The sequence below is a fragment of the Parasteatoda tepidariorum genome, chromosome 2 (genome assembly GCF_043381705.1).
Source record: "Parasteatoda tepidariorum isolate YZ-2023 chromosome 2, CAS_Ptep_4.0, whole genome shotgun sequence".
NCBI classification, from domain to species: domain Eukaryota; kingdom Metazoa; phylum Arthropoda; class Arachnida; order Araneae; family Theridiidae; genus Parasteatoda; species Parasteatoda tepidariorum.
Window position 1 is genome coordinate 48296228 of NC_092205.1, and position 22708 is coordinate 48318935.

At 31.6% G+C, this 22708-nt stretch overlaps 1 protein-coding gene across 3 annotated transcripts in view; it reads left to right on the forward strand.

Moving 5' to 3' along the window:
• The first annotated feature begins 8483 nt into the window (after positions 1 to 8483).
• Positions 8484 to 22708, forward strand: part of LOC107437919 (cystathionine beta-synthase) — a 29622-nt gene continuing 15397 nt past the window's right edge. The window contains exons 1-4 of one of the 3 annotated variants that reach the window (XM_016050065.3): positions 8484 to 8630; positions 19175 to 19582; positions 20620 to 20726; positions 21417 to 21554. In XM_016050065.3, the coding sequence (XP_015905551.1) occupies positions 19176 to 19582; positions 20620 to 20726; positions 21417 to 21554 (652 nt within the window). In that variant the 5' untranslated portion in view covers positions 8484 to 8630; position 19175. Of the gene's footprint in view, positions 8631 to 14552; positions 15387 to 19174; positions 19583 to 20619; positions 20727 to 21416; positions 21555 to 22708 lie in introns of those variants that run through there. The other 2 variants (XM_016050063.3, XM_043038720.2) reach the window with 2 other exon arrangements.

Below are 22708 nucleotides of genomic sequence, written 5' to 3' on the forward strand. Positions count from 1 at the left end.
TCGTTGTATATATATATATATATATATATATATAACTCTTTAATTAGAAAATTGGCGAGAAAGAAGGAAGGCATATAGCTGACAGGTTGAGATACATCCTGATAACCACGATAAGACTGTCTTCACCACGGGGCAAGGACTTTTGGAAATTCAAGGTGACGCCAGTTGGCTTTTGCAATGCACCTGCAATATTTAAGCACCTTAATGAAACAGTGCTGAAAAGATTCTCTTACGATGTCTTGTGTACTTGGACGATATTATCATCGTAGGGAGCACATTAGATGATCATCTACAGAACATCCGAAAGGTTATGAATGAATTAAGAATGGCTAATTGCGAAAAGAATGGCTATTCTTAAGTTAAACCCATCTAAATATAAGCTGTTTTATAGTGAAGTTAGTTACATTGGACACATCATCTCTGCAGAAGGTGTAAGAACGGAACCCTAAAAGGTTTCGCTCATCATATATCCATCAGTTGGGAAGTTTTCTTGGGTTTTGCACCCACTAGGAAATTTGTGAAAGATTTCTCGTCGATAGACCACTCCACAAGTTTACAGAAGCAAATAAAAAGTTCCCATGGAAAGAAGTTCGTGAAAATTATTTTAAAAAATTGAAGAATGCCTTAACATCTTTGCCTATGCTGGCATATCTTCAGTTCGACAAACTGTTTTATTTTGGATACTGATGCCAGCAACGATAGTGTTAGAACTGTTCTGTTGCAGGAAATTAATGGTCAAGAACACGTCATCGCTTACTGAAGTAAATATCTATTAAATCCAGAGCAAAATTATTGCACAACTAAGACTCACTAGTTGTGCAATAATTGAGCAAAAAAACTACTCCCTATTGTTAAAGCAGTAGAACATTTCCGTACTGATCATGTCTCGTTAACCTGGTTTTTAAATTTTAAGAACTCGGAAGGTCAGGTAGCCAGGTAGATTCAACAATTCCATCATAAGTATAATTCGCCTGAAATTGTAGATACATTATCAAGAAAGTCCCGCAATGAAAGCTGCTGATATTGCACTAGAATAGAAGAATCAGCCAACAAACCCTGTGTTACTCCAAGTTACGGTTTCAATGACATCGAAACCAGATCCATGGAGTGATGAAGGGAAAAGACAAGCCTTAAAATGAAGGAATCCCATATGTAAGACCAAGTTGGTAAGACATTTCCACCTACAGCTCTGCTACCAAACAGTATTGGGTTCTATGGGACTCACTTAGTATTAGAAATGGCGTGTCATACAAAAAATGTTAATCTCATGACGGACCGAGCTTGAAAAAGTAACTTGTACTTCCCAAATCAAAGAGTTCGGATATCTTAAAAGAATACTGCATGGTAGTCAACCGGAGGCCACCTTGGGGTAATGAGGACTCTAATGATGGCTCGGGAGCGAATCAAGAGACGATGTGGAGAAATGGTGTCGATCTTGTGATGGCTGTGCTGCTCGGAAGAGACCGAAGGAACGTAGACGTGGAAGATTGCATCGCTATAATGTAGGAGCGCCATTTGAGCGTATCGCACTAGACATCTTAGGATCTGTACCTCTATCTTCAAGGGGCAACAAATACATCTTAGTTGCCATGGTTTATTTTACAAAGTGGCATGAATCATATCCCTTACCCGATCAAAAAGCTACTACTATAGAGGAGGTGTTGGTACAACAATAGGTATCCAGATTTGGTACATCCTTGCAAACTTATTCAGATCTACGAATTTTACCTCAGCTGTTTTTAAAGGATTATGTCAAATGCTCGAAACAGACAAGACTCAGACAACGACTTTACATCCTCTATCGGCCGGCATGGTAGAGAGGTTTAACCGAGTCATCTTGAATAACCTCTCCTTTCTTGTGTCAAGGAATCAAGCAGATTGCTTTCATCTATTACTAATCGTTTTGGGGCAAGTATATTCTTATCATTCATATCAAAAGCCAGATTCTTGTTATTACTAACAATAACCGTACTTTTTAACATATATTTCGTAAAAAATGTCGTTTTAAATATTTTTCTAGATATAAAATATCGGTAATTTTCTTTGATATATCGGGAACGTATGTTGAGAGAAATAACTACTGAATATTAGCATTTTCACTTTTACTTTCCTTTTACTTTTATCTAAAACTTATCATTTTGGGGTGTATATTTTTAAAAATATAAAATGTTGAAATCCTATGATTCATTTCAAATAATCCCGTACTATCTTTTTCGGTAGACGTTTCACTTATCGGCCACGAAATAAACAAACTCACTGTTAGGTAATAAAGATAAATAATAGTGATAATAGTGACCTTTTCCAAAAAAATTTTAAAAAATTAAGCCTAGCCAAAATTTTTCCTTAAATTTTCTATTTTCATTTAGACCACCGAAATTTAAAATTTTCTTCATATCAAAAAGAAAATTCATGTTATTACTTACAACCACCGTACCTTTTAACCACATACTAACAACTTTCAACCCGACTTTTGCGGCATTAAAATTTCAGCATAAAAAGCAGTTTATGTTAATGCTGACATTTTAAAATAAGTGAACTGTAAATTTAAAGTTTTCCATTTTTCCCGTTTTTCCGGAAATTTCCTGGGGCAAAATGTCCCAATCATCTTGGATATTGCAAAAATACCTATATATTGCAGGGGAACAAATAATGAAAATAATATAAATGCATCGAATTATTTATTCTTACCAGAAGTTGCCGTTATAAAACAATCAAAACACAAACTATAATTCAGTCTTATAATATTTTTGTCACTAATGGGGCATATTGTCCCACGGGTAAGTACGATTGGGACACTATAATCCACGAAATGAAATGTGTCAAAATTTCTTAAATCTGATGCTAAATAGATACAATTATTACTTAATGAGAACAAATGCAACTATTTCACCCAAAATGTGGCAAAAATATTGTTGTATTTAGTTCAAACTTGGGAAAATAGAAGAATTAAAACGAGATTGACTAGCGTGGTAGCAAACAGAAAACACATATAGGGAGAAAACGGAATGGGTGTCATGTACTTACTAATGTCTTACAAAAGTGATTTAAAAATATGAAATTAAAGAGTAAATGGAGAGTAGTGAGATATATTTTTAAGGTGCATTCATACTGAAATAAAGAAATCACGACAAATCAAATGGGACAAATCTCGACAAATCAATGAAATCACGACAAATCAAATGGAGTACACCATTTGACTTGTCTATTATCTTGGATTGGCCCGAAAACTGGATTTGCGCAAGGTAATAATATGTTATACAGAATAATTCGAGGTTCATAATTAAACAAAATATCGAATTTTAAATGTAGAATTTTTATTCGATGATTTTTATTGAAAAAAATAATATCGGAGGATGTTGCTGGTTAGCATTCATTGCATAATTCATTTTATTGTTAAAATTTCTTAAAAGTTATATCAATCAAGTTAAATAGTAACAAATAAAAGAGTTTTTTTCAACAATTCCGTAAAATCAGAAATAATTCATTCTTCTGAAAGGTTCAAAAGTTCCTCTGTGAGCACCGCATGACTAGTTTGACCCTTGAGGTAATGAAAGATACTTTTGTAGAAAAGTTTGGTGGCCCTTGTTACACCGTGTAACGTAATGGAAAAAACAAAAATTAAAGAGGATATAGGGAAAAAAAATAAAAATAATTACATAAAACCAACCATTGAAAGACCTTTATAGATTATATTTTAAAGAGAGCAATTTAAAACACGAGCTTGTTGGTTATTCCTTTAAAACGTATACATTTGTGAGGAAGTTATCTTAAATATGAATAAAGGTTAATGAACTTACCTTTAAAACTCACGCAGTATTAAAATGTGCGATCCAAAACTTCATTTAAACAAGGAACTTATGGCATAAAAATCACCAATCAAACTCAAAACAGTGTTGTTAAAAATCAGCTTCCAAAATTTACCCAGAAAAATGAGTTACCCCGGTATCCTAAGTAAACCTAAGTAAAGATATTTCGGCTATACCCTTTTTAGTTTTTTCAACATAGCCTCCATACTATTTATGCCCTTAGTGTTCTATTTTAGGATCCATTTAGGATATTCTATTTGTGTGCTGACTCATGTCTCCAGACCTAAACAGGGGATAAATTCGTTTATAAATTCAATTCGCTACTTTTATAGAGCGATACAGTCGTGTTAACTTTGTGGATGCGGAGTTTAATGGGAAATCACTAAAGATTGAGTTCGTCAGGAAGTAGTCGAAAAACAACAAGTCCAAGTATGATTTCTACCCCTCCGATTTTCATTTAAAGCGTTATGTATTAAGAGCAATACTTCCAAAGGCAGCAAAGGGAGCCGCGGAACTGCGAGTTCGCAAAAGTGAGTCAGAGGGTGTTGCAAAATAGCGAATTCATTCATGTTATTTATCCTTTTAAACCGCTATGTGTCTACGATAGTAAGACTCAAAGTGGTCACCCCGTATACTTTTTCAACCTGCTAATTCGTACTCAAAATTATTATGCCATGGGTTCAGAGCAATATTGCCGGAGGCAGCAGCGGTATTGTGAACTTGGATAATGGTGAAAGCGGAGGTTAATATGGAACCGTGAAGGCGGCGAGTTCTTTTGAACGAGGTCAATATGAAACCACAATGCCGTGTTTTCGTATGGGCAGACCAGATGGGTGATGGTTAATTAATTAAATACGGTGACTGCATAGGTTTCAAAAATTAGTCTACCCCAGCCTGTTCATCTGAGCAACAGAAAAATAAAACAAAGCAGCCGGTTCCAGTCTGATGTCAGGAAAGTAACAAAGGGGGGTGTTTTTATATCTATATTGTGATAAATATGTTGAATTTTTTCATTCTTTATCTGAATAAAAATAATATACTCTTGACGGTTATTGAATCATTTATCTTTTATTTATTCCTGTTTATATTTATCGCAACCATTCAGCGCGAACGAGTTCAATTTTTTATCTAATACACGTAAAGAGAAAAAAAAAATGAAAAATAAAATAAATAAAACAACAAAATAAGGACACCATTTGTTTTTCGTCGAAAACAATGAAAATATTTAGAGAGTCATGCTAAAACAGAAATTTGTTTATTTATTTTGTATACTTTAAAAGTCAAGATAAGCGAGACCATGAGATAATGGAAAAACATATTATTTAAGCGTTTTCTTAGGACCGGTATCCTAAGCATCTAAAAATACATAAATATTAATTAATTTGTGAACTTTTATGGATTTACCTAAAAATAATATGATCCAAAAATAATTATTGAAATTGCAAATCATGCTAATTTGTACATATTGAAATGTATTGGAATAATAACAATTGATTCCGATTTTTATACCACAGTACCACGTATGCGACTGTCTTATAGCTACATTAAGGAAGGTGTGCTACCATCATAACAGTACATATAATTTGTTTTTGAGAAATAAAAATTGCTACGTCAGTCAGATTTATGACGCAATTTTCAGCCCTCTGTTTATTTTGTATACTTTTTTAAAACCGTCATCCTTGAAATGACGATCTCGGAAACACTCGATAACGGTTTATGTTTATGTAGTATATTGATAAGTATTTTAAGCAAGGTTATAAGTAGAAAAAAGATTTTTAAAACGTATTTTGTTTAAGAAACGCAGATTACAACAAAAGACTTTTAGCGATAACTTTGTGGCACCTACCCCTGCTCCCATCAAGCCCCGGATCTGTTGAAATTATTTCGCAATTCTAGATCGTTTCACTCACTCATTGGATGCTTTTGTCTAGCATGGTATTCATGCTGGGACTCTGTTTAAAAGGAAGTTCTGAAAATATCCACCTCCCAATGAAAGGACTCAGGTTCGAATCCCAGCGATAGATGGTCGATGTGAATTTTGCACCCGACTTGCACTAACCACAGTGCTGACGTAAAATATCCTCAGTGGTTGACGGATCATGAGTTAGAGTCCCCTTGCTGTCGGGCTAACCGTGGGAGTTTTGCGTGGTTTTCCTCTCCATTTAACGCAAATGGGGATTAGTTCCATCAAGAGATCCTCCACGAAAGCTAGTTTCTCACTATTCTTGATCCAGGAGTTCGTTTGTCTTCTGGATTCAAAACATCAACGCTACGGAGTTGAACTATGATAGTCGCAAACTCAAAATCAAGTTATCTGATCAACGTCGATTATAAAATGAAATAAAATATAATCATCCTATGAAATTTTGATTAATAAACATCTAATATATATAATTCTCTTACGCGGCTCCCAAATTTTGGCTGTATTTCTTTTCCGCCGGTGGCAACGTTTGCTTTGTTTCGTTTACGTTACTACTTCTCTTACGCGGCGAATCGACCAATGATTGCCGCTAAAAATGTCACATGCCAAATCTAGAAGAGGTGGCTCAACATGTAGCGCTTTTAAAAACGGAAACTGAAATAACCAGAGAGCATCAGCTGCGGCAATCTCATACTATTAAGCTAGGCAGAAGTGGGTAGTCTTTGTCGATAGATCTCTATTTTAGTATTTTGTCGAAAGCGCTTTTTTCACGAATTTATATATTACGAATTTATTTGACGATTTTTGATTTATATCACGAATAATATATAGCACATTTCTAATAGGTTTAATGAATTACATGTCATTTATTTGAATTCAAATTTATTTTAATGACTTAGTATTTACTAAAAATATGTAATTTTTTTCTAAAAAAAAGTTTTTATACGGATTTGAATGATTGTTTTGAATTCTTAGAATTTTGTACATTTGCAATGTACCTAAGTCAGTAGCGAGCGAAGCGAGCTTGGTTTGCGAAGCTAACCATACAAGATTGCGTAACAATGTTCCGGGGTTGGCGAGCGTTAGCGAGCAGGGGTCGCAGCCCACTAGTTTTATATAATGTATATACAGTGTAAAAAATAATCTGTTAAATTTACGAAAAAAACTCTCAGTTGGTATGCCAGCATAAAACCGTTTATTTTAGAGATAAATAGGGTTACTCGTATTTAAAAGTGGACACATTTTTTCAGCAGATAAGTACTATTATTTTACCAAACAATATCTGTCATTTTAATAAAAAGAACTCTGTTATTTTAACAACAACAAAAAAACTCTGTTGTGAAATCCCTAGGAAATAACTATGCCAGTATTGCGTCGGCGAGGGCCGCGAGCAGAATTCGTACTACCATTCAACGATGAGATTCGAACTTCATTGGAAGGCGAGTGCTCTGACCTCTGAGATACCGAAACTTCAATTTTCATTTAGGAGAAAAATCTTTAAGTGTCTTTTTTTTTTTAAGAAAAAGAAAGAACTCAAGAAAGAAAGACATATTTGTAAATTTTAATTACTTCTCCAGGTCATAGGTATGCGTAAATGGTATAGGTATGTGTAAAATTTTAAATATAATTTAAGTAAACTAAGAAATATTGAGAAAAGGAAGAAAAAAAACTTGTTTAAATTTTTTTTCAAATTTTTCAATTTAAATTGTTTTTTTTTAACTCAAGAAATTTTCCGGAATTTTGACTTGGGCTCACAATCACCCCTACTTTATAGAAGTAAACTTTCTCTTCCTATTTCCTTTCCGGGGCAAATATTGAGTAGCATTTCCTTACATATCGGTGGTTTAGAACTACATATCACAGGTTTGGCATTCAATCCCTTTTTTTCCCTTTCATTTTTGTACATAATACTTTTCTTTCGCTCATATTGTAGTGAACGAACCTTAGTTACCTTGTTTATTAATTTTCTCTCGGTCAAGATTTAAACTTGGAAATTAAAGTGCGTTTACGCAAGCTGTCTATTGATGCCAGTAGCTCGAGCCCTTTGCCAGAGTATAATTGCGTCTTTTTTTTTTCAATTAGTAAACCAGTGGATGATATTGTTGATTTAGTAGGTGAACAACGATAACAGAATATCAATCAGAATAAGAATTTAATTTCTGGCAGAATTTAATTTCACCATTAGAGATGTTAATAATATATCCGAAACTTAATATTTCAAAAATTATAATTTAGAATATCGGAAACGAATGCGCTACTGAGAGGTGTTGGATTACCAACAGAATACACCCTTCTCGTAAAGAATCATTAAATAAATTTGTAAATTTTAGACGTTAACGAACTTTACCAAAATAATATCTATGCTCCCATAGTCAATCAATAGGCTTCTCATATTCCTTGTAAGCGTAAGAGGAAGAAAAACCGAACAATAAGTTGAGTATGCAAATTTCTTTTCTGCTATTAGTAATTAATATTGTCTTTCTAGTCAGGAAGATTCAGCCATTTGCGAAAGATTTTAATTTTAAAAATAAACCAATAAACCGAAACATTATTTATTGAGATGATTTTCAAATCAGATCTCTATAAATCAGAAGAAATTGTAAGACGAAAACATGTATACAACTTATTTGGTGCTGTTAAAAATAATTGCTTATTTATTTGACCTAGAATCTCGTCCTACTCAGCACAACTGGGAGAAATAAAAATTGTAGCATCATTAAGAAAAATTACTTTCGTTGTTCCATTAAAAAAAAACCAGTTCAGTGCAGTATAGATCTTAGAGTTTGTAATAAAACCTGTTTGTTCCTATTCACCTGAAAGTATTATAAGTACCTGAATGTTTCATAAGTGTTTCTATTTCTGTTTGAAGACATTCCTTTATCTAGCATTCGTTGTAAAAATGGGTAAGACATATTTTATATCTTCATCACATATTTTTGCGCAGTCCTATAAATTGTTTACAACAGTTTATTGTAGAAAGAGTCTTTATGTTTCATATTTTATTGGATATTTCATGTTTCTGTTTTACTGAAAACTAAGTACTTGAGTTCTAGTATTAGGTCTACTTCTTACGGGACACAAAAGCTGTTATTTTCTCTGCAAGACTAAAACAAACCAAAGCTATTTTGCCGTGTTATTGCGGTTAAGAAAAAAGAGTGGTAAAAATAAACACATTTTGGAAATATTTTTTCAAGGAGACAATATTAGAAATCTAAATTTCAAAGATTTCCTTTATTATACAGTTAGTGAACTGTAGATATTAATTTATCCAAAGTGATAGAGTATGGAATGTTATCGATGCAGTTTTTTTTCCTTCGTTGAAGACGACTTTTTTTTGTTGAAAAGTGTACGGCCGAATCAGCAGCACCAGTAATTTTTAACTTTGGAAGGAAAACAATTTTCTTTCGATCATGTATGCAAATAGGTACAGAAGCATGCAAGAGATTTTTGATATATTGATTTTTGCAAGAATTTAGCGTTTAAAAATAACTACAACTATACAGATAAAAAAACATAGAACTATGAAAAAATGACTTAAAATTATTATATCATTAACTGTTATAGCATTAATGACAACATAAGCTATTATATAATACATTAAACTATTATAGCTAAATAACTATCTATAGAAAAAATTTGCAATAAAATGAAAAATTCCTATAAATTTCTTGAGTGAGAATTGCACATTGACTTGTACTTGAATAAACTACTCTTTAAATTCAAAGCGTAGTTTGTAAATTCTATAATAAAAGGCAGAATTACCTTTATTCTGGAAGTGACACAAAGTAAAAAACTCCATATTAATCACAAATAAATGGATTTATAAAACAGGTTATTGTTTCGGTACTAAATAGAAATACCTTCGTATGCAAGCAAAGGACTTGTTGCTTATCGAAAATTTGTTATTTCTCCTCGATACTATCAAAATACTTCTGTATAGTGCTAAATAGATTGATTACTTGCTTTATGAGTCTAAACCTGCTCATTTGCATTTTTTACGTTTTTTTTTTTTTTTTTTAAACTTTATTCTCGAATTTTATTTTTTAACTACTGTCACTTCTAGATCTTAAAGTTGCTACACTAAGAATTTTGTTTGTCACACGCGTGAAATCTGCATGAATGATAATCTATGTAGGCAAAACAGGTGGTATTAGTGACTTCTGCAATCTCATACGCATGTCGTGAACACTTTTCCTAAGATCTAGTAGAGGATCAGTTTGAACACAGGAATGGAGGCACGTTATCCTTACAAACGAATTCGGCTTCTGTGACGGCCGCATGACATGACTGTGACGGCCGCATAGGCATATTGAAGAACGCATTTGAAATCCTCATATTGACTTTCATCGTTGGAATGGGATGGATGCGATTGTATGCGCGTCTCAATCACCTTTTTATTTGCATTCGGAGCACTAACAACAGCAACTGTTACATTTGAGACGCGTTGAGGCCTGTGGCTCTATCTTTGAGACTATCTTTCTAAGGCCTATCTTTGAGACTATCTTTCTAAGGCCTATCTTCGAGATTATCTTTCTAAGGCCTATCTTCGATACTATCTTCCTAAGGTCTATCTTTGAGACTATCTTTCTAAGGCCTATCTTCGAGACTATCTTCCTAAGGCCTATCTTCGAGACTATCTTTCTAAGGCCTATCTTTGAGACTATCTATCTAAGGCCTATCTTCGAGATATTTCTTTTCCTATTTTTCAAAGGAAAAATACACGACAGCAATGTCGCTCGTACTGTCTGACCTTCCTTGAGAACAAATTCGACTATTGCCCTGGCCAACATCTGAATAGTAGGATGGATTGCCATCTCTCAACAATAGGAAAAGTGTGTATAACGGCTGACGAGCTCTTTCTTTGACTCCCTAACTAGGCAGATAATAGCATTTATTGCAGCAAAAGATGGCAAATCTGTGCACTGATTTCTCAAGATCCAAATTTCCTACAAATTTAATCACTAATAAATATCACTTTGTTATTTGTATTTTTTTTTCGCAGTGAAGCAACTTTAAATGGGCCAGAACTGCATGTTTAGTGGTCTTTGCTGTAATAAAGCCTGTTTTAATTTCGGTTATTGTATCTGAAACTAAGATTTATAATAAATGTAAATAAAATAATTAAGTTTTTCTGTTGAGTTTTCTGCGCTTAAGATCTCAGTCATTAGCACAAAGCAAAAATTTTATTACACTAAATAATAAAGTTATTTTGGGAAGTTTTATTATAATATTCGGGTAATTTATTATTAAAGCCCGGAATTTCAGGCAATTAAAAATGCAAAAATAGGCAGGCAAAAAGGCATTTAGAAAGTTTGAAATAGGCACTTAAAAAAGGCATTTAAAATTGGAGCAAAATGGTAGTTGGTAATGCCTAAAAGCCCATATAGGTATCCAAGGTATAAAAAAAGTTGCTAGAAGTATCCGGTATACCTACATATTCATTTCACTCGACTGTCGTACAAAAGAAGTGGACATAATTGCACAAAAAAAAACCTTAACTGCGTAGGTGCGAAATAAAAATTGAAAACTCGTACTTACAATAATATTGCATGCAGATTTATTCTGATGATTGGTTGTTGTTGCACATCACAACTAGATGCTTTTTCAAATTTTCGAAAGAGAAATTTTGTCTCGTGTCAGTCAATATAGTTTTAAACAAAGAGAAGGATCTTTCTACTTCGACAGAGGTTATGGGCGCGTACCTAAATCAACTTGTCATGGTAGGAGATATGGTAAGTTCAACTGTAGTATCACCAGAAAGTACTTTTGCAATGTCCAAAGTCTGTATTTGCAGAGATGACGTTTTTACATTTCTTCCTTATTCTGTCACCGGCTGGTCCAGGCACAGACATTAGTTCTTCAATAGTATTGTCGAAAATCTTTAGTGACTCGGACAAAGACATATTTCTTTTTTCCATGTGTTCAATAGCTCCAGGGAGCTTCCCAAAATAAGTTGAAATAAAAGTCAGTTCATTTTTAATTTTAGAACTGCTAAGCAGATTTTTACTTTTTCTTATGGATATTGCCTCTTCATCCGAAAAGCTGGTAAGGACTCGAGTAACTTCCTCAAAATTTGTGCAGTAGTATGAGACTGCTGAAATCCATGTTCCCCATCTCGTAAGGATCGGTTTAGGAGGTAATTGAATGTCTGGTGCAATTTCTTTGAACACTTGAACTCTTGAAGGGGCTTTCACAAATACTTTTTTCACACTAGAAACAAGCGAGTCTACCTCAGGATAGAGACCTCTTACTTCCTCTGCTATCCTGTGCAATGCATGAGCAAGGCACGTTAGATGGATCATATTAGGAAATAAAACTTTTAAGGCATTTCCAGCTTTTTTCATGTAGGAGGCTGCATCTGTAAGAAATAATAGCACTCTTTCATGCTCAGTACCATTTGGCCAAAGTAAAGCCAGTGCATTAGTGAACAACTGTGCAATTGTAGTACTGTTAGTCTTTTGCAACTGTTCAGATGTCAACAAAAAGATTTTATGTTTTTCAAATGGGTCCATAACACCAACAATAACATTCGCAACATATCGTCCAGTTACATCTGTCGTTTCATCTATAGATAGCCATATGTTTTTCGTTCCGATTTCATTTTGAATAGTTTTAAGAACTTCGGTATAACAGTCATCTAAATAAGTTTTCCTTAAAGTTGATTCACAGGGCACACTTTGATTCGTATATTTTTGCAAAAAAGCTCGTATACTTTTATTTTCAAGTTTCCACAGCGGAATGCCGGCATCTACAAATGATCTGCATAAATCCATTGCAAATTCCGATTTGCGAGAAGATAATTGAAAACAGGTGGAAATCAGAGTCGATGTTTTCCCATCTTTTTTATCTTTTGCTGTTTTATGCTTAGATGTCTCCAAGTGCTGAGATATAAAATACTTCTTCTCAAAATTTACTGACTTCTCGCATGCCTTACAAAACAGAATGCTCCCATCAGTAGAAAACACATCCGACCCAAATTCTTTCACAAAACTGTCCAGTTTTTTGCTTGTGCAGGCTTTTACTTTAGGCATTTTAGAAATAACTAGTATACTAGAAAACTTTTTCGTGCTCCTGCTACAATGTGCTCAACCAGCTTGGTGAATTCGTTTTGTAGATAAGAGAGCATACGAGTTATTCGATGGTGTAGGCTATATGGGCCGTAAGTAAGAATAAATTCTATTGACTGTAAGTAAAAATAACTCCAATCTTTTCACTCCCTTTCTCTCTCTCCTTGCAAAGCGCATCGGGCGAAGGTGACGCCACGACGAAGGTGACGCCACGAAGAGACGGAGAGAAAATATTAATAAGACAAAAGGAATAAAGTCCTAATCTCTATAAATGCATTACAATACGTCGGATGACAGTCAACCATTTCTGTACTTCAAAATTTCTTCATTTTGCGTTTATGCTCGGTCAAAAGCACAAAAAGCTTTGCAGAAAAATTTTAAATTAGACAGAAATAGGCATTTATGAACAAAAGGAAAGAAAAAGGCATTTTCAGAAGAAAACGTTTAAAAAAGGCAGAAAAGGGCATTTATGGCATTTTGCCTGAACTTCCGGGCTCTATTTATTATAGTACAACATTTTCAAAACAAATAACCATTTCTAAAAGAAAGTAGTGGGACAATGACTTCTTCCCAATGATAAAATGTATTCAGAGAAACAATGAATATTTTTATTCAATTCTACCAAATTCATGTCAAATATTTTGTCTCCAACAGACTCACAACTATTAAGTAACCTATTCTAAATATACAAAAAAAATTAACTATTACTATTTTAGAAATTATGATTGCTAACGTTGTTAATGTCAAGAAACTATGAATTTAGATTTTTTATTCACAAACTTTTATTATTTCAATAATAAAACTATTAGAGAGAAAAAATATTATGAAATTCAGTTTGGTGGTTGTGAGGGTTGTTTCACACTCTATATATCTCTCAAACTATTTGCTGTATTCCAATGATAATATAAGATCAAAGATTATTAGCAATCATAGTATGCAAATTTTTCTATAAAAAATTTTTTATCAAAAATAATAAAACAGCTTCATTTTTCTGTTAAGTTTTCTGTGACTTTTTCGATTACAATAAAATAAGTTACTCAGTCATTTACACAAAACAAAAATTTTATTTTATATTTTAAGTAGTTAAATTATTTTGTTTAATTTTATAATATTTGGGTAAATCATTATTGTACAACATTTTCAGAACAATATTTTTTAAAAGAAAGTGATGGAACAATGACTTTCTCCCAATGATAAATTGTATTAAGAGAAACAATGAATATTTTTATTTAATTCTACCAACAATATGTCTCAAACAGACTATTAGGTAACCAATTCTAACTATACAAAAATTTAACTATTACTATTTTTAGAACTGATGATTACTAGCGCTGTTAATATCAAGAAATTACAGATTTGGAATTTTTATTCACAAACTTTTATTACTTAAATAACAAAACTATTAGAGAAAAAAATTATTATAAAATTAAGTCTGGTGAACGTTACGGCTCTTTCACACTTTATTTATCTCTCAAAACTATTTATTCTATTCTAATGATAAGATTAAGCATCATTAGCAATCATAGCAAGTCAATTTTTCTTTAAAAAAAAGCTCTATTTAACTTATATTCTTTTTTTGATGACATTTGCTTCCCAATTATTTCATTAAGTTAGCAGACTATGATATTTAAAACTATCTACTCGTGTGTAATGAAGCAAGTAGCCAAACTCTCTCAATTCCTCTTATTTATACAGCGAATAACTGATAACAAATTACGTTACACAACGATCGAAGTGGCCAAACTCTCTCAATGAGGTGATAACGCCATGAGATAAGAGTTATGATGCTTCATTATCTACAATTCTCTAAACAAATCTCTTTATACTCTAGTTTTAGTTTCGATTTGTTTTGGCCGTTTACCACCTTTTATTTACATACGTGTGTTCCAAATCCTTTAGTGCCATAGAAATAATTAATATTCTGAGTTCGATTTACAATTAAAAATAAATAAAAACAATTTTATTACGACTGAAATATAAAATTGATTTTTAGTATGAATATGAAATATTAAATAATTTTGGTTGAATTGTAAAGAGAAAAAAATTTTGGTGGTTCCTTTATTAAGTTTATGTTAAAATAAATTTCTTTGCACTTAGTAACGATTATGGAGTACTTTTATATAATGCTGATATCTGTATAAATAAATAGGTTGTGTGCAACAAGTGATATTGCATTTTAAAACCCTTATTTGGTTGGATGACCGATTCAACATTGAGAAAGAGGGCAGATAAAAGATGAGACTGGTGATGTGGCTTTTATCAACTAATTGTTCGGCGTCCCTGAAGAGCAGGGTGATGCTTAACTTTGGAACCCGGGACTCTAGTTCAAACCACAAAAAAAGAAACATTAGTCGTTGTTCAATTTTGCGCTGATTTTGTTTATATTATCTCGATGCGCAATCATGCTCTGCGCACCTTATCTCAACATTGGAGGTGATAGCGGGGCTATAAATTCGCTCTCCCATCGGGCTGGCCATGAACATACTCCTGTCTTGCTGAGTAAAACGAGGTAGCTGACTTGTTTATTTTTTATTTGTTGCCTGTTCCTGAAATTACTATTATCGTCTGAAACTGTTACTTATACAGCATTAAGTAAGCTAACTTTTTTTATTCTATTTATTTGTTCGAATTTATATTTTGAAAGTTTTGAATTTTTTAAGCGTTGTTTTTATTTTATAGTAATAATACACAGTAAAAATACACAATAGCTAAATTAGTTGAGTTATTTTAAGCGGAATAAAGCCTTACAGAAATATGATAGCTAAATTTTGCGACTTTATATGTGGCAGCAGTAAATAGAATTTTATTTTTATCCGTTCTTTGATTATTTGTATGTGTTTTCATATGTTGATGTATTAATTTTCATCTTTTGATTTATTGTTTTTTGGTTGTTGCTTCCTGTTTTCTATGTGCCATTGTTATTTCTATGCTGAAATAGAATTATATGTGTTGCAATTACATTTATAAGTAACTTAACTTAGCTATTTTATTTCTTAGCTTTTTTTATATTTTAATATAAATAATTAGTCATTTCTTGGGGTTTTATTGTTTTCCAGAATGGTTCTTATGTGGATTGTATACTAATAAGTTAAAATACATTGAAATCACCCTTTCGAAAAAATTCTGTTATTATTTATTTAAATAACTCTGATTTCTTAACACTTTAACCAGATTTTAATATCTTTAGTAATATATTAGATAACATCTTTACTGCGTTCCATTAACATGTTTAAAGCTTATTTTATTGTGGTTTAAAATTCCTGATCTTTAACTGTGGAATTCATTAAATTTTATGCAACGAGCCTATCACAAAATTTGAAGTGAAATTTGAAATTTGTAGTGATTACCAATAATATATTCTGAATAATAGACGTACGCATAACTTTAAGGTAATAAAACGTCACATTGTACTCATATTAAACTCACATACGTACGCGGACTTCTTGTTAAGTTCTTTTTTGTATGAAAATATTATTTTTTTTTTTAAATTTGTTTATCATTTAAAAAAATATCAGTTAAAAGTGCAATTTATTATAAAAAAGCAAAGTTAGTTCAAGTATCTTACAAAACTTTCGACTATAGCTTACAAAGTATACCTTAGAAACTATACCACTCAAAAGGAAATTCATAATTCATGTAAAAATTTACAATTGAATAGTTAAGTGGAAAAGTAGAGGTTCATTTTAATTATTATCATAGTGAACATTTTACTTAATCTGAGAAAATTAGTTTAAGAATGTATGAAAACATCTTTAAGCAGCTAATACTATTAATCCAATTGAATTCCTTTATTACGAGCCCTGATTTAACGTGTTTCTTGATTTAAACAGAAAATTCTTAATAGATTCATTTCATGTTAAACAGTTAATATAAAATCATGTTTAAACGAGCATAACCCGATTTATCGAGGATTTTTATTTTTGATACTTTCAGCACATTTTGATGTGACAAATACTCTGAAAAAATAAGTTTATTACTTTCGTAAGACTTAAAACTTTTAATCATTGTTCGATTCTTATTAGATAATTATCAAAATGGAATTGACCTGTGTTTCTCACACGAAACTTCAATTTTTAGCTTTTGGTTCTGCCATGGTTACAAGTGATATCGCACTATACTTAACAGCAGTTTGCATAATTTGAACCGGTTTTAAGAATTCCCTACAGTTTGCAATATTTTAGTTTTTTTCTGAGTCAGATGCAGATATGCTGATTGATAAAGCAAAACGTTATCAGAAAACAGCTCGATTTTCGAAGTATCAAAATAATCTTTTCCCGCGTAACCCCGCGTACATGTAAAGTGTAAAGTGAAACATTTGCAAATGATTAGAACTGTAAACATTTATCTGGAATTCTTATCTTTCCGAAATTATTCAGTTTGACCCGGTTTGATAACTATCAAGGTTGAAAAAACCCCTTCAGTATTATTTATAGGATACTTATAAGCTGTAAAAACCAATAAAAAAAATTTTTTTTTTAAATTTAATTAGTTTCACACTTTCCTTTCTTAAGATTCTTAAACTTTTTGTTGAACTGCTACATTGTATTATAAATCTTTCAATTTCGATAGATAGTCTTAAAGTCAAAGTGAATAACTTCTTGGAGCTATTATTTACATAAAAACAAGGCAGTATTTAAAACAATTATCATCTATCCAATATAACAAAATATGGTATTTGTTTTCAAGCTATCATTCAAAAGTGAATTGTTTATAATGCACGGGAATGAGCTGCGGTGGCTCAGGAGATAGAGCGTTCTCCTCCCAATGAGGTGAACCAGGTTCGAATCTCAGAAGTGGCTGGTTGAAACGAATTCTGTGTTTTGTTTTGTTTTTTTAAATTGTACATACAATGATAATTATAAAATGTTAGGGTTACTAAAAATAGAGTTGCTATGAATATTTTATACTTGATAATAATATTGTTCACAGTACTTACATACATGTTTTAGAATGCTTAGAACTAATATTACAGTCGTAGTATATAAGTAGCTCATGGCAAAACTCAAAACGCTTTGATTTTTTTCCAAAAAAAGAAACAAGAAAATTCTATTTAGAAAGAAAACATACTAACTTCTGCTACTTGAAGTTAGGTTTTCATGTTACATAACTATAAATTTTGTTTAATAAACGCACTTTAACACTTTTTTTTAATGGACGACGCGACGAAGTTATTTCATTCTTTCGATTAATTACACTATTCTATTGATACAACTGATTGATTTAACACCCTAAAATCAATGAAATGGCCCTGGACAAAGTTAGCAGATTATTTGTCGTTGTTGATTTAACTATTAACAGTAAAAAAATAAAAAGTATTAGTCTCTAAAATTTTAATTCATTGACAGTTTTGAAACACTGTTTTTAAAATACAAGATGTTTTATTTTATAATTATAAATAATTTTGAACAGCCGATTCAGTCTTGTAATTTTGAACCCTAACCAGAAGACAAGTGAACATCTGGGTGACTTAAGGGATAGAGCGTTCGCCTTCCAATGAGGTGAACCGAATTCAAATCACAGCGATGGTTGGTCGATTCGAACTCTGCACCCAGCTCGCACCAACCACAGTGCTGACAAAAAATATCCTCAGAGATGGACGAATCATGGGTTAGAGTCCCCTTGCCACCAGGCTAACCGTGGTACGTTTTCGTGATTTTTCTTTCCATGTAACGCAAATACGGGCAAGTTTCATCAAAAAGTCCTCCACGAAGGCAAATTTCTCCCAATACTTGATCCAGGAGCGCCCTTGTCTTCTTGATTGAGTTCAAAATTACAAGGCTACGGGGTTGAACCGAAATTGTGTCGATTGTTCAACGACAGTTATAAAATAAAATTAAAATAAATAAATAAAAAAGTGAACCCCCGATTCATTCATTCTCATCCTCATCCTTATTGGGACAAACTTGTCTTCACCGAAAACTTTTTAATATAATTAACCTGCCTTTGAGTTACATGGTGAGGAAAATCACGAAAACCTCCCATGGTTATCCCAATGAAAAGGGGTTCTATTCCATATCCGTCTACCACTAAGGATATATTTACACTGGCTATGTGGTTAGTGTGAGCTGTTAGCAGAAATTGTATCGACGAGGCATTACTCAGTTTTGAACCTGGGTCACTGCATTGGAAGGTAAATCTCTATGTATATATTAAATATATAGTTATACACATACTATATATAATATGTATAAGACAATTCTTTTTTCAAATTAAATTGATCATTTCATAGATCTATCTAAACACTCTCTAATGTATCTAAACACTTATGTTAGAATTATTTTAGCTGATCTATTCGCTTTTAGAGTCTTTAGACATCTTTATGAAGCGCAAAATTATTATCTTAAACAAAACTTTACTTACTTTCAAAATTTATTTTTCAGGATGCCTAAATTGAACGGTTTTCAAAGTCACGAAAAGAATGGTTTTCATAGTAACGGGGTGAATGGTTTTCAAAGTCACGAAGTAAATGGTTCTCAAAGTCATCAAGTGAATGGTTTTCAGAACTACGAAACGAATGGTTTCCAAAGTCCTAAAGTGAATGGTTTCCAAAGTCCTAAAGTGAATGGTTTTTCGAATCCCAAAATGAATGGTTTCCAGAGTTCCAAGATGAATGGTTTTCAGAGTCCAGAAATGAATGGTTTTCAAAACTCCAAACTAAATGGTGTTCCAAGTCAAAAATCAAATGGATGTCCTTTCAGAGGAGAACTTATCCCTCCTGATTTACCAAGCAAATGCACTTGGCGTTTAAATTCGAAAGAAAAATCTGCCCACCATCATTGCACTTTTGAGTACGTTTTCTAATTATTATTAATAAGAAGCACTTATGCAATATAGTGATAAACCACGTTTTTTTTTTCAAACGTGATGCTTTTTACATCAAACTGTTCCTTGATATTATTTTTAATAGGTACTTTACAAGTTTCTATAATGTCCTTCAGATGCCAGCAAAATGCATAGAAACTTCTTATTGCCTATATAGGAAACGCAGTGTTTATTCCGAAAACCCTCTCTTAAACAAAATGTAGCTTATCATTACGTTGCAATAGGTCTTTCTTGTATACTTGTACCGTACTTGTTAATATTTTTTTTCAATTATTAAAAGACAATCAACTTTTTAATAAATATTCTTTGCAACTATCAAAAAAAAAATCATTATCAAAATTAAGTCTATCTATAATAATGTAATAGATACTGTTTCTCCCAATGATGCTATTGGCTATGCAATTGGAATAAGGTAAGAATGAAATTTAATCTAACTATTTCAAAAAGAAAAATGATAAAAAATAAAATGTGATCAATTAAAAATTTTTATTTCTGTTTAAAAGTATTTATGTGTGTATCTAACAGTTCGAGATTCATTTCTGCTTGCCTTCTTGAAAAAAAAAGTGTTTTTCTTTTGAAATAGGTCTTTAAAAAGAGGAGGGATGCATTAAAAATCATAATATATGTAAATTTCAACAAGGTTTTGCACAAAAATAAAATACCTCTTTAAATAATATAGCGAAGTTACTAACATAATAAACATAAGTTTTTTGTAAGCAGTGTTGACAGTGCGTAATTACTATATTTAACTTTATGTTAATATTTCATCCATTAAAAAATGAGATTTTTACCTATTGAATATTTCGAAAGGTTGGAGTTTAATCCACTTATAATGAGCAACCAAAAGCATTAAAAATCTAAAAACATCAATTGAAATTTATAGACTTAATTCACGCAGATTCCCTTTCATGTAATGTAATTACTTTTATTGATTAAATAATTTATTGATAATTTTATAAGACAGAATCATTTCAAATTACATGTATTTGTTTATTTATCATAGGCCAAGCAGACCAAAAATATTGCCAAACGTTCTACATGCTATTGGAAACACCCCACTGATTAAGTTAAACATCGTTCCAAAAGAATATGGTTTAAAATGTGATTTGTGTAAGTAAAATGAAAGTAGTAAAAAAAGATTTAGTGTTTGCACTTCTATTAACCAGTAATATTTATATAAAATAATAATAATATAATTAGAAATAATCATTATTTATTACAATTGTACCTACTGTTGAAAATAGTTATTAGTTTAATCATATCACTTTCAAGGCTTATGACAGTTACGCCCTTTCTGTGTAAGCAAAACTCATGAATGATTCGTTCGGAGAATCAAACGATTTTTGCTGTAATATATATTACAGAAGCATATTACATTTGCATATAATATGTATTACAGAAGCCAAAAATATATACTTAAGTTATTTTTTGCTCGTCAAATTTTAAATTTATGAATTGTATCTAGTTTCATTTCACGCATAAATTATAAATTTTCGTTTTTTAATCCATTTAAAAGCAAAACTGATTCAAGAAACTGCTAATATAATATGATTTCCTTGTTTACAATATTGGAAATTAGAATTATTGGAATTATTAGTGTAGACATATGCAATGTTAATATGATAATAAGCATTTTAAAGCAAATATGTTCTTCAAATATTTAAAGAAAACTTTTCAAAAGTTTGCACAATATCAGGAGAAAAAATTTGATAGAAAAAGAAAATAAGATATCTGTAAAATTTTTGAGTCTTAAATGATGTCCAGATATCAAAATTAATTTCCTCTTAAATTTTTTTTCAGTGGCAAAGTGTGAATTTTTCAATCCCGGAGGAAGTATCAAAGATAGAATCGCAGTCCGAATGATAGAAGAAGCCGAACGCGAAAATAAAATTTCTCCAGAAAAATCCAAAATTATTGAGCCTACTTCTGGAAATACAGGTAAGCTCTACTTTCCACTTTAATTGGGTAGTGCTTGCAACTCAAGAAGAAGAGAAGTGATTATGCCTAACCATAGGATTTGAATCAGATTTAATTGGTTACCTGTAAACGACGTCATACGCGTGTAGCGAACATGATTGGCTTTTGAATCAACAAATACCGCAATTTAGCTACGATGACGTCACTTGCAAGTGTGCAATTCTATTCTTTTGATTTGTGTTCTAATTCTCAATTCGTTTGATTTACTACAAACTGGTTTAAATAAGAGTTATCTAGAATTAAAAAAAAAAAATTTAAGATTCATACTGGAGTTACGTAATATGCTAAGTCGGCCTTGCTTTGTAAATGATAAGTTTAGCGAAAAAATTTGATGCCGTAAATCGAAACAAACTACAGGCAAAATTTTCGTTCAATACACTCATAATCATTTCGTCGAATTTACATACTTTACTAAACGTTTAGAAGGTTTGAACAACAGTTATTCTTAAGTAATATTACACACCTGTAATCAATACTTTTATTAACAAGTAGCCATTTCTTTTTCCTCTGTTATGTGAAAAAATTTTATTACGGTAATGGAATTTGCTTTGTAGCTCTGCTCACATAAAAATAAAATTCATGTCCAACTAGTATGACTTTTACTGTATGTACAAATACTTAACACAAAACGAGATGTCTGAGGAAAATATGAAAAATATCAATGGTTTTTCATTGTTATTTTTCTTAAATCATTACATAACAAGATCGATTAAATGCTGCAACAAAACTTTATGAGCTATTTATATTGTTTACTTATAAACGGACATAAAGCTTATATAAAAATGTTTTAAGTTCGTAAATACGCGAGTTTTATCAAAGACTTATATTAAAATACTAAAATGTAATATTATAATATAAGTAACATTTTGATTATTATTTGATGGAAAAGGATATCAAGACCCCTAGATAACTTTAAAATGTTTTTTTATAACAATTTTACCATATTCTTTGATGTAACTCATTTAAATGTGTATTCAATAAAGAAAATTATATAAATTCAGCAAGGGATTTTAAATTGCATTGAATAAAAATGTCTAACTTTATTATGGAAACAAATTAGTAAAAATCTGTACAAATATAGAATCCGGGTGTGAATTAAGAACTTAGGTTAAGTT